This window comes from Pseudorca crassidens, chromosome 15 (assembly GCF_039906515.1).
Source record: "Pseudorca crassidens isolate mPseCra1 chromosome 15, mPseCra1.hap1, whole genome shotgun sequence".
NCBI classification, from domain to species: domain Eukaryota; kingdom Metazoa; phylum Chordata; class Mammalia; order Artiodactyla; family Delphinidae; genus Pseudorca; species Pseudorca crassidens.
In genome coordinates, this window is record NC_090310.1 from 7874545 (window position 1) to 7887137 (window position 12593).

A 12593-nucleotide genomic window follows, 5' to 3' on the forward strand; every position below is an offset into this window, starting at 1 on the left:
TCCTTATTCTCACCCGTTACCCCTTCCCATTAAATTATTTTGAAACAGAAACCATATTTCATCCATAAATATTTTAGTAGGCGTCTCTAAAAGACAAGAGCCCTTTTTAAAACACGCGGCTGCACCACCTAAAGTACAGGCCACGTCATTTAAAAACAAAAACAACTTGGGATCTGTTTTAACTTTAGTTCATTGTGTGGCCATATTTTATCAATTATAATACATACACTTTTACACATTTCACCGTCTTCAACATTAGAGCGAGGATGAAAATCAATGACATCACAGTTGAATAAGGAGCATTTTTTTCCCCTTGGGGTGGCATGAAATAACAGTACCTCTTACACTTGACGGTATCAAACTTAGTGAAATAGGCTATGTTATGGAATGATTTTCTTTGAATAAACACCTAAAACATTTTCCAGTCAGAATGTCCTTGTTTTGAGGCCTGAGTAACGAGGAGGGATTAGTGAATTCATATGGAGCTATTTTCAGCTCCGGGCGGGTTTGTAGCACGGGACCTCCTCATGCATAAGCATTTCCTAGGGTTTTAAATGCCGGCCAGGCTTATATTTTTGCCTGGCCCCTGTCAACGGTTGAACTCCTTCCGCACCTGAACACAGTGAAGGAAATGCGAGCTAAGACCAGGAGAGGGGGGAGGCCGAGAGTTACCCGGGCCGAGGTGGTTCTGAAACAGAAGCCGGAGGGATGAGGCCACTTCTGCAGATGCCGCAGGGCTGGGTCCCTAACGACTGCCGTACCCGCACGGGGCGGGGATGCTGGCAGCCCTGCGGGAGCCGCAAAGGAGAGCCTTTAACAGGTTCCCTCCACGCTGCCCCCAGTGCTCTCGGGGAGACCCTGTTGTCACCGAAGAAAACAGGGCCCCGCTCCTGGTCTGTGCCACAGAGGACAAGGTGCCACCGAGATGCAGTCAGACGGTCGGAGTCTTCAGTGTAGGCAGAGTCGTTCCAGAGAAACACACCTGAGTTACAGAGAAGCAAAAGGGAGGGGGAAAAGGGCGTTGTAAAACTGAGTAGAACATGTCGGGAAATCTGGACTTTAGAATCTTCTGGAAATAGAGATCATTTTATGGCTCGGAAGACGCATCCCCCCCACCCCCCACCCCCGAGCCACGTGGCTTGTCCCCCACCAGGGATTGAACCTGGGCCCCGGCAGTGAGAGTGCCAAGTCCTAACCACTGGGCCGCCAGGGAGTTCCTGGAAGATGCATTTGTAATTCATAGCCTCTTTTTGTTTACACGTGAGGCCTGGCTATTCCCCTTCATCTGCTTGTCCTTCCAAACGTAAACAGCCATGTCCTGGGCACCGTTCCTTCCAAGACTCAGAGGTGGGCCCGGGTGGCCACCAGATTTGAATCCACGGTATGAGATTCTGTGATGCCGGCCCTGGCATCACGTGTCAGTGTGGATGGGAGAAGTGTCATGGGTATTGGGAGTGCCAGGTCCCGAAGAGGGAACAGAGCCTTCCAGAGACCACCCAAGTGCTCAGAATGGGCAGAGAGTCAAAGATTCAGGCCATCTGGGTTCAGAGACTGTGTGTCTTGTGTTACTCGCTGCCACCTCACAGGTGTGACTGAATCCTGCGTGGTGATTTCATAATTTCATTTCTGTTTTGCTTTTAAATCAGAATGGTTTCTCCAGCAGTAGTCATTAGACAGAAAATTCCTCAATAGCATTTTACTGTTCAGTTTTCTGACCTGAAAAATGAGTTGTGAATCAGTGGTTTGGAGACTAATGAAAATGCTTTTCACATAGAAGCTCCTCTCGATAAACATCGCTTATTATTTGCCACGTGCTCCAGGGAGAGAAGGTAGCAATGCAGTGCTCTGGTTTTGCCAACAGACATCCGATATTAATAATCTCAAGGGCATCGCTGTCTGCGTGTTAAGATGTTCGCTGCTTTCTGCTCAGTAAATGATACAGAATTGAAGAAAATTTGAAACAGCACTGAAAACCTGTTGCTGAATTAAGTGTGGTAATCCTACATTTAAGTTTCTTGACCTTGTGTTAATTTCCTAATTCTCATTCACGCCAGTGGGTTTTTTGTTTGTTTGTTTTTTTAAATTTATTAATTTATTTATTTTTGGCTGCGTTGGGTCTTTGTTGCTGCGCACGGGCTTTCTCTAGTTGCGGCAACCGGGAGCTTCTCTTCGTTGTGGTGCGCGGGCTTCTCATTGCGATGGCTTCTCTTACTGTGGAGCACAGGCTCTAGGCACGCGGGCTTCAGTAGTTGTGGCTCGTGGGCTCTAGAGCACAGGCTCCGTAGTTGTGGCTCAGGGGCTTAGTTGCTCCGCGGCATGTGGGATCTTCCCAGACCAGGGCTCAAACCCGTGTCCCCTGCAATGGCAGGCGGATTCTTAACCACTGCGCCACCAGGGAAGTCCCGCCAGTGGGGTTTTGATTGGCGTGGACCCCGTTTTCTTCAGTTTGCAGTTGCACAGAAGGGCACGTGGTCCCCTGCAATGACGGGGAGTGGTAACAGCCGTAGCTTTTGGTGCTGTTCAGAGAGCAAAAGAGCACCCTGTTCTAAAAGGACAATGCAGGGACGTCTCTGGACGTCTCTGGACGCTATCTCATGAGGCTGGCCCTGTGCAGTCTGGCGGGGCTTGGGGTGGACCCGGGCCGAGCCGAGTAAGAGGCACTCTTTTGTGGGCTGAGCGCCAGGGCTCCCGGGTGCCTGCCCCCAAGGCTGCACCTCCACTCCGGCTCTCCCTCCTCTTGTCTTCGCAGGGTCTCAAATGCCTTGGCCCCCTACCAGCTCTCACATTCCATGACCCCATCCAGCTTCACCGTTTCCCCTCCGAGTTTGGGCCCATTACAAGCCTTTTGAGTGGTCCGTGTGTGCCCCTCACAGTGCTGGTGTCCAAGCTGATGGATTCCTTTACAAAATGTCCGTGTGGCGTGGGCCTTGGGGAGAGCTCTGGGTTCACATCCTGACTCTTCCCGCTGTGCGACCTTGGACAAATCTCCTTCCCTTTCAGAGCCTCGGGCATCCCTGTCTGTGACGTGTGGGTACCAGTCCCTTTGGTTGGCAGAGTTATAGTGAAAAGCAAATGAACGTCCTGTACCTGAAGCCCCTCACTCAGACACTCGCCAAATGGGAACTGTCATTAACTTCCGCCCGCGACCCCCTTCCCCGTGGGGCTCCCCAGCCCTGTCTCGCTTCTTCCTCCACCTCACTCACTGCAGCCTCTTCCTCAGCACCTCACACGTTGGTTTCCGGCGCTGCCTGGATGTTCGACCCGACGGTGTTCCCAGGCCCGGCGTCTGTGGCGACATTTGACACCAGTACCTTTTCCCTCCTGAAACTGCCTCCTTTTGACCTTGTGTTCCCCCGACTCTCCTACTTTTCCGGATTCTGGCTCTTTCACCGCTCGCTGCCTCTGGCCATCAGGGGGTGGAGGGCTCGCCGGCCTTAACCGTCTCCCCCAGGAGAGCCCTGATCCGTGAGCACATCGCTTAGCCCCGAGCTGCCCGACGTGGTGGCCACCGGCCATGTGCGGCTACGAGGGGCCACTTGACGTGCAGCCAGTGCAAACGGAGAGGCGGGGGATGCGCCCCTGGTTTCAAAGACTTAATGCCGACAAAGAATGTACACTATCTCATTAATAATTTTTATACTGGTTACATAGAAAGTGACAATATTTTGGGTATATCGGGTGAAGTGAAACTAAAATTGATTTCCTGTTTCTTTTTGCATCTCGAACGGAGCTGTTGAACGTCGTCAGTCACGCAGGTGGCTCGCACTCTGCTGGCAGCGCTGGCCTGGGACATGGACCCCAGCCTTGAGGGCTCACACCCAGGCGGGGCAGTCTCTCACTTGCCCGGTTCTTAACACGCTTTGAGAGATTGTTTGCTCTTTAATTTATTTGCTCACGCACCCATTCCATGCCCTGGGAGTTCCCCCTCGGTGTGACCAGCCTGTTCTAGGCAGAGGCAACAGAGGTCTTTCTGCTGACCGGCCCGTGGCCTCAGAGGGTGCCTTGTGCACCAAGCCCAGGGCCGCCCTGCAGCCCTCCCTGCTGTGCGCTGTGGGGAGCAGACTGCGTGGGGGGCCTCTCCGGGACAAGGGCCCTGGCGGGACTACAGCCAGCTTCCACAGTCCCCCACCCTTCTGGATTTCAGGCCCCTCGGGCCTAGGTTTCCTCAGCAAAATATCTCCCGGCCCCGCGTTGGATGCTGGAGTTTGAGGGGGGGGCGTGACCAAGACCCATCCCCTGCCCTCACGCGAGCCCCAGTCCGGAAGGAGGAGGGCACGTTCCTCACTCTGATCACAGCCCCCTTCACAGACTCGGGGTGAGAGGGGGCGGGAAGCGTATCCCATGCCTGACATCGGAGCCTGGCTGCTTCCGGTTCTGCAGTAGCCAATTCAGGTGTGTCGGAGGCCTTAGGGGTCCCCCTTTCAAGAGCCCGAGGGCCATCAGGTGCCACCAGCTGTCAGGTGGAGCAAGACAGGCCCTCAGCCCACGCCCAGGGCTCCCAGACCATCTGAGGCCTCCCTGGTAAGTCAAAGACCACCCGAAGCCCATGGCTTCCCACCAGCAGTTGGGAGGCAAGCACTGCGTAGAGGTTCTTATCCTTGACATGTTCATGTCTTATTTTTAAATTCGATTAATATGAGTCTGTGGCCTTTTGAGGGGAAGACTCGCCACAGCCCCGTGCGAGCGAGGGCGCGCACCGTTAACGCTCTGTACCCCCCACCTGTGGTCAGTGTGGACCCCGGGGATGCCTGACACCTCATTCACGAGTCGCCTTCCTCACAGTCAGCCTTTTGGGCAATCAAACAGCAAACTCCATCCATCGTCTTGTGTTTGCAGTTTGTGACCAAAGTACCTCAGTGCAGTCATGCTGCTTGCTTGTCCCCTCCTGAGGGAGGCAAGGGGACTGGCCCACCCCCCTCAGAGTCCTGAGGGCTGTTTCCACCTTCACGTCCCCCCCCACACACACACACAGAGAATCCAGGCCATGTCACCCCCTCCCGGGGACACAGTGAGCTCCCTGTGCGTAGACCTCCCAAGTAGTCACCTGCAGTGGCTGAGTTTCTCCCAAAGAAGCCAGGCTTATTCCTCGTGATGGAAACGTAGGCTTTACTGACCCTGCCTGGGGCCAGCCCGTAATCTTTCCTCCACCCCCGGCAGCCTCTTGCCCCTCACTCTCCCTTTCGGTGTTCTATCTTATCGTCTATGTTGCCAAAAAGCACAGTGGGCTAAATGAGATAGTGCATTAGTTTCCTATTGCCGCTGTAACAAACTACCAGACTTGGGTGGCCGAGAACAATGGAAGCTTGTCATCTGACAGCGCCAGAGGTCAGAGTCCAGGATGGGTTTTACCGGGCAGAGCTGCGTTCCTGTAGAGGCTCCAGCTTCTCAGGCCGCCTGCAGGCCTTGGCTTGTGCCCTCCGTTGTTCTGACCTCCGCTTCCATCTCACATCCCCTCTGACTCTCACCCGCCTCCTCCCTCTCATCAGGACCGTTGTGATTACATCAGGCCCACCTGGATACTCCAGGGTCATCTCCCCAACTCAGGGTCCCTAACCTAATCACATCTGCCGAGTTCCTTTTACCACGTAACCTAACAGAGTCACAGGTTCTGGGCGTGAGAACATGGACACCTTTGGGGGCCGTTACCGTGCTCACCGCACATAGCCTTATTTATTTAAGAAGAGGCTGGCAAAGAGTTTGATTATTTTTTTGCCATGGAGTTTGGTGTAAAAATAGAGAAAATGACCCAATGGAGGAACAAAAGGACTTCTCCAAGGAAGTCACCTTTAAGGACGCAACCTATAGGAAAATGAATAATCAAAGGGGAAACTATAATTCCTCTTGAGCAAATACTTTCACAGGTTACAATACAAATCAGTGTGGGTTAATTATGTTTGGCAAAGAGCTTATGGTACAACCCTGTCTGTTAAGTCACTCTGCAGTGGTGGAGATGTCCTGTGTCTTTGCGGTCCAGTGCCGTGGCCACCAGCCTCATGTGTCTACTGAGTACTTGAAATGTGGCTCCTGCAACTGAGAAGCTGAATTTTTAAATTTAATCAAGTTACATTTGAACATAAAGAGCTGGTGACAACTGTATACAACCGTATGGGCTGGAACAAGGGAGCCTCACCTGGGTCTGTAGGTAGGCGTTAGGAAGCCCTCAGTGAAGTAATTTGCAGAGTTTTCTCCCAGAGGCGAAGGTCAATAGCTGTCCTCAGATTCTTAGAAGGGCTTCCTGACACCAAAATGTCACAGGCCCCTGTCCAGAGGGAAACCACAAAGAACAGTGGAGCACAGGATACCTGGAGCCGTCGTTCTTCCTAACGCCGCAGAGCTGTGCGCTGTGGTCTCGAGCTGGATTCAGAGCGTGGGATGGAGGCCCCTTTCGTTTGGGTGCTTGGCCAGAGGAACACAAAAGGCAGTTACCAAAAGAGCAGACGCCAGCGAGCCCGTGTGTACACACAGCTCAGCTCAGGGCCTGAGTAGGCCCAGGGCCGGAGCTACGTAGAGAGCTGCAGCGTTCCAGAGGCAGAGAGGCCAAGGATTCGTGTCCCGAGCCCTCTCCTTGGCCCCTACAAAAATCCTACCTGTCTTCCCAGCTCAGATGCTGCCTCCTCTGCGACACTGCTCTTCATCTCTTTAACCTGAATTTATCCTTCCTCTTATGTTCTCCCACAGCACAGGGGCTCTTCTTCTGAAATAATGTTTTACTTTCTCCCCATGTTATGGTTGGATTGGTACACCTTTACCAATACTAGTCAGTTTTACTTGGGCGTCTGCATCGGCCTCGGAGCTTCAAGAAAACGTAGAAGCTTAGGCCTTGGCCCAGACTTGCTGAACTGGGTCTGGCACATAGATCAGGCTCAGTAAATACCTTATATGCCCCAGCTCTCAGTAAAGGAGATGTTGCCTTATACGAGTCCTTTCAAAGTGTTTGAAGTATTTTCTCCGTTACTTCATTTTTTTTCTATTTTTTAAAAGTTGAGATAGAGTTGACATGTAAGATTGTGCAAGTTTGAGGTGTACAACATGTTGGTTTGTACAACCACTTATGTATTACAGTATAATGGCCATAGTAGCATTAGCTCACACCTTTATCACGTCACGTCGTTAGTATTCCTTTTACGCTGAGAACAGTTAAGATCTAATCTCCTAGCAACTCTGAAGTTTATAATACAGCGTCGTTGACTATAATCACTATGTTGTGTGTTAGTCAATTACTTCATTTTAAATAAGATAAAATGTTCGCAGGTTCTGAAACGGGTACTGGTGGCTTAGGATAAAATTTCCAGTGACTATCAGACATGGCTTCAAAATCCATGTATCTCCCATGCATCGTGCCCCAAAGTAGCAGCTAAAATGCAGGATGGTGACCCCAATCCACTTCAGATACAAGCAAATCGAACCTACCTTATAATATTCGATGGTATTCTAAGCAAATTGTCTTAGACTGACACCAGCAAAAACTGTAGTCCACAGCACATTCAGGGAAAATAAAGCTTAGTGGTGTTCTTAAGTGAGTTCATTTAAACAGCGGGGCACAGTTGGCATTATTTACGTGTATGAGGGAGGGAACGGGGCAGGAGAGGCGCCGGGATTGCTTTATGTAATGGTAACCAGCACCACATTCGAAGCAGTTTTTAGGAGACCTTAACGAATGTTTCCTTCTCTTTTCTTCTCCCATGGCTGCTTCCTGACCCACCTTCTCACTCCAGGATTTGCGCAAGCAGGTAGCGCCGCTGCTGAAGAGCTTCCAGGGGGAGGTAAGCGTTTATGTTTCTCTCGCATCCTGAGCCGCCTTCCTGTTCATCACGCTTTCTTTCTGTTCTCGTAAAGTAAGTGCCACTGGCGGAAGGTGCTTGCTTGGAGGGAGCCTCCCCAGCCGCCCCGACCCATCCACGTGCAGGTGACGGGCTCCTCAAAGTGAGGTTTCCACCGATTCCTCCATTAAAGCCCACGTGGGAGGGGAGGCGGGATTAGGGATGTCAGAAGCGGCGGAGGAATCCGGGGAGTAGTGGCCGGCGTATCGCACTTCCCACGGTGGATTGGGCTTGTTCAGACCCCAGCCTGGGAGCCCACAGACCTCCCGGAGCTCACTGGTCCCCTGAGCTGGATGGGGGCTGCAGCCACGAAGTCTCCCACACAGAAAGGATGTGCTCTGTCAGTCTGGTGCCTTCCTGCACAGCCGTGGGGGAAATAGGAACTTCACAGGCAGGAGCCACGGGGAGTAGGTTTGGGCTCAGTATAAGGAACGTTTTCTCGTGGATCTTTCCAGAGAAGGGCCAGGCAAGGTGGCAGGCAGGCGGCCAGTCATCTGAGACCTGTGTGCCCTGAATGCTGTTCGTCACAGGTTATGCGGGCGGTCTGGGTGGGTGACACGCCTGCTCCTTCTCTGCCGTTTGTGTAGACACTCGGTGAACTTCAGAAAACCAGAAACGATGTTAGTGTCGGGGGATTATTCGCTCCCCGCTTCTCCTGTAGGAACGATGACCTAGTAACAGCAGCGAGGGGGAGCAAGGCTGTTTTCAAGCCCTCTAAGGAACCCACGCCGGTGGGGCCTTAGAAATTTCGTGTCCCTGCAGCTTCCCAGCTCACAGAGAGCCCGGGAGGAGGGGCTGGATGCGGGGAAGTGAGGGGGCGAGTTGGGGAGTGCCGAGAGGCTGGGATCCCGGCCCCCCGCGCTCCCAGCAAGAGATGGGGGCTGCCGTTTGGCCAACTCTTCAGTGCGCGGGTGACAGCAGAAGGTGCGGGATCCAAGGAGGCGGCGGAGGGCGGAGGGGCGATTCCCGGACGGCGAGGGTTGCATGTGAGGGCAGCAGCCGCTGCAGATTTGAGAGCAGTGCAGGCGGGGCTCCTCTCTCTGTTTATCATTTCCTGCCGCAGGAAGTCGTCCCCCGTGCCTGGCTCCCTGAGGCACAGAAGGACATCAGTAGCCCAGGTCTCGGAAGGACTTGAATTGCCCTTTCCTCAGAATTACATGTCCAGACCCTCATCTTCTGAGTAAAGCCATCACCTTACACCTGCCCACGTGTGATCGAAGCTCTTCTTCTACCTGTTCAGCAGCTTTTGTGAGACCCATCAGCTTAGTGTTTCTCTGGTTGAAATAGCTCAGGGTGCTCTTTCTGTTGGTTGCTTGTTTTTCATTCTTTCTGAAAAATTTCCAACCTACCTAAAAGTAGAAAGACTGGTATAACGAAGGGCCGAGCGCCCTTTACCCAGACTCCTCACCTGTCAGCGTTGTGCCACGTTTGCTCCCCTCCCCCCACCCCTTTGCTCAACATTTGGAAGTGAGTTGCAGCCAGCCGGCCACCCCACACCCTCAGCGGCATGGGCGTCTCCTAAAATTAAGGGCATTTCCACAGTAACCCCGAGTATCACAATTGGGAAAATAACACGAATTTCATAATATCTGATATTCTATCCAAAATCAAATTTCCCGTTACCCCTAAAATGTCTTTTATAACTGCTCGCCATTGCATTTGAGGGATATATATATATATATATATATATATCTTTTAATATAGACACTCTCTCCACCCCCTCACCTTTGTTACTGATTTTTTTTTTTAAAGAATCTAAGCCAGTTGTGTAGATTATCCCACATTCTGTTGGGGCGATGGGCTTACTTCTGGCAACATATATTAAATTAAAAATGCCTGTGAGACATCTAGGCTTCCTATTTGCCTGATTTTTTTTTAAGGCTATTTGAAAAGTAAATATTTTTATAGCACCGTTAATATCTACCAAGCTGCTGCTAATTGCTATATTTATGTTAAATAATGTGTGCTTTCCAATAAGCTGATTTGAGCAGAGAGGGCTAAATCCTGCTCGTTTCTGAAGACTGAGCTTGCATAGCAGCGGGTAACTGCACGTGGGGACCACGAGTGCAGGGATGACCAGGGGCAGCGTGTCCTGATGCTTAGATGGGGCGGGACCCGTTGTTTTTCTAAAAAGCCACCTTCTCTAGTAACCAGAGGCTCATTCTCGTACCCATCACTCGAGTGTCTGCTGCTGCAGTTTTATTTATCAGATATATTCTTTGAGTTCATCCCGATGTGCTTGAGTTCCCCTAGAAGAAAGTACCGTGTGAGTGAAAAGGTAATCTTCGCCTCAGAATTTGTACAGATTTCTTCCTTACTTGAGATCCCCGAAAGAAAAAAACAAAACAAAATCAAAATAAAGTTTTCGGACAGCGAGAAATTCACAGACAGAGGCTTTTAGAATTCCCGCGTGAAGACTTCTTTATTGTGTGTCATAACGTCACGGGAAACGCTAGCCGGGCCAGGGTGCCGTTTACGCCCTCAGGTGTTTTCTCACGGTCCTCGGTGTAAATCCAGATGCCCCCCCTGCCTGTGGTTTGTGGGGCCCACGTGGTTCACTAACTGCTCACCTCTCTAGGGTCCGCTCACTCCTTCCTCCTGTCCCAGCATACATGGCCATCCTGAGTCTCTGACAGGTCCTTGTGCACTGGGCGTCCTCACTGGCCCCCAGGCCTTTGCACGGCTGACCTGCTTCCTGAAACGTTCCTCTTCCTTCCTCTTTACCTGGCTCACTTCCTCAAGGAAGGTCTTCCCTGAGCCCCAAAGGATGGGCCAGGTACCCCCCCATCGTGTGCTCCGAGCTATTTGTGACACATTTGTCATCATACCCGAGAGCCACCTGTCACTTTGTCTCGGTTCTCCTTTTGTCTGTAAAATGTGTGAAGGCAGCCACTGTATGTTGTTCTGTTGGCCCTTGTGTTCCCAGCACCCAACGCAGCAAGTGAGAAGCAAAAAGTGTTTGGGCTCTCAAAGTGGCTATTGATAAATGATGGGACAGCCAGGTTCCCCCGGGGGCAGTTTCTAAAGCACTTTGCCTCTCTCCTTTCTTCAGGATCTGTTGCTGTTCATAAGGTGAGAGGGACCCTGGAAGGTATGCTCGGGAAATACCTTTAGAAGAAACTAGGAAATAACGATTTGTTGCCCTTGATTGAAAGGTTTGGGATCATACAGTCATAATGGTTATTCATAATTGTTATAGCAAAGTCATCAAGTTTAACTCTTACACCCAGCCAGCTGATTGGCGAGGCAGAGGTGGGGAGGGTCAGTCCAATTTAAGGTTTATTTTAGTCCAGTAATCAGGCAGTCCCTTCAGTGAAGTGACAGTCACACTGTCTAGGAAGACGCTAAGTCTTCCAAATTGCCTCCCCCGCTCCTGGCTCCTGTCCCTGAGGAGGGTCCTCGTGCAGAGGTTGAGGGGTGAGGAGTCGGCTTAGGCCCCACTTCTCTTGGCTGTAGGGGAGCTGCGTATTTAACCCACGTGTCCTCAGGGAGGAAAATCCTCTTAAGAAATAACTTAGTTGCTTATATTAGAGGGGAAATAAAAGACTAAAAATCCATGAGCTTAGCATCCAGCTTAAAAAGTTATAAAAGCGTGATAGAATGAGCTCAAAGAAAAGAGGAGGAAGTAAATACAAAGTGCAGTAATAGTGTATAAATTAAACTAAATGAAAAAGAAAGAAAGACCCAAGAAAGAGCCCAAAAGTTGGTTCTTTGAAAAAACTACTACAGTAGACAAACCACCTTCCTAAATCAAGGGGAAAAAGGTAGGAAGGAAAACAGGGTAACTTCGCAGCTGCAGCAGAGATTAAAGAGATAGTAAGGGAATATTATAATCAATTTTATGCCAATGAATGTTAAAACCTAGGCAAAATAGACAAATTTCTGGTATGCTGTGATGTACCAAAGCTGATTAAAGAAGAAGTAGAAAATCTGAATAGCCTTATAACTATTGCAGAAATATTTCCACAAGGTCTAGACAGTTTTATGGGAGAGTCCTATCAGTCATTCATGAAACAGATAGTTCTCTTCTTTTGCACTTTGGGAAAATTTCTTTTCCTTCAGAAAACAGAAAAAGAGAACACTTCCTAACTCATTTTATGAAGCTAGTGTAACCTTCATACCAAAACCAGACAGGAACAGTATAAGAAAAGAAAATTAAAACCTGTCTTGTTTATGAATAGATATGCAGAAGTCTTTAAAAAAGTATCAATAAGTTGACTCCATCAAGCCCCATGTATCCCAAGAACGCTGTGTGGTTTAACAGAAAAAATTAGGTATGCAAGTTAGTAATAACCATTCTCAGATTAAAAAGGAAAAATCTCAAAAGTTACAGGAAAAGAATTTAGTAAATTTCAACATTCATTCACGATTTAAAAAAAAAAAAAAAAACTACCAGCAAACCAGGAATAGAGGGGAAGTTTGTTAACCTGGGAAAAGGCATTTATCAAAAACCTACATCAGTCGTCATATTCAGTGATGTTAAAAACATTCCCTATGAAATCAGGAACAAGACAAAAATGGCTACTGTTGCCACTTTTATTTAACATTGTACTGGAAGTCTTAGAAGACTAGTCTTCATGGAAGACTAGAAAAGGAAATAAAGTACAAGTATTAGAGCAGAAGAAATAAAACTGTCATTTTTCAGGTGAGCCTCAATTATGTAACAAGGTTACTAGATACAAGATCAATATAAAAAAGTAATTGCATATCTCTACATCAATAGGAAACTGAAAAAGGATACCACTGCAGATAGCAACAAAAAAATAAAGGATA

General features: G+C 49.7%; 1 protein-coding gene across 7 annotated transcripts in view; it reads left to right on the forward strand.

Annotated features, from left to right (window-relative positions):
* The window catches only part of CUX1 (cut like homeobox 1), a 372800-nt gene that overhangs the window by 165175 nt on the left and 195032 nt on the right, over positions 1-12593 (forward strand). For all 7 annotated transcript variants that reach the window (XM_067705821.1, XM_067705825.1, XM_067705824.1 and 4 more), the window contains exon 3: positions 7716-7763. In XM_067705821.1, coding sequence (XP_067561922.1) covers positions 7716-7763 — 48 coding nt within the window. The remainder of the gene's footprint in view (positions 1-7715; positions 7764-12593) is intronic.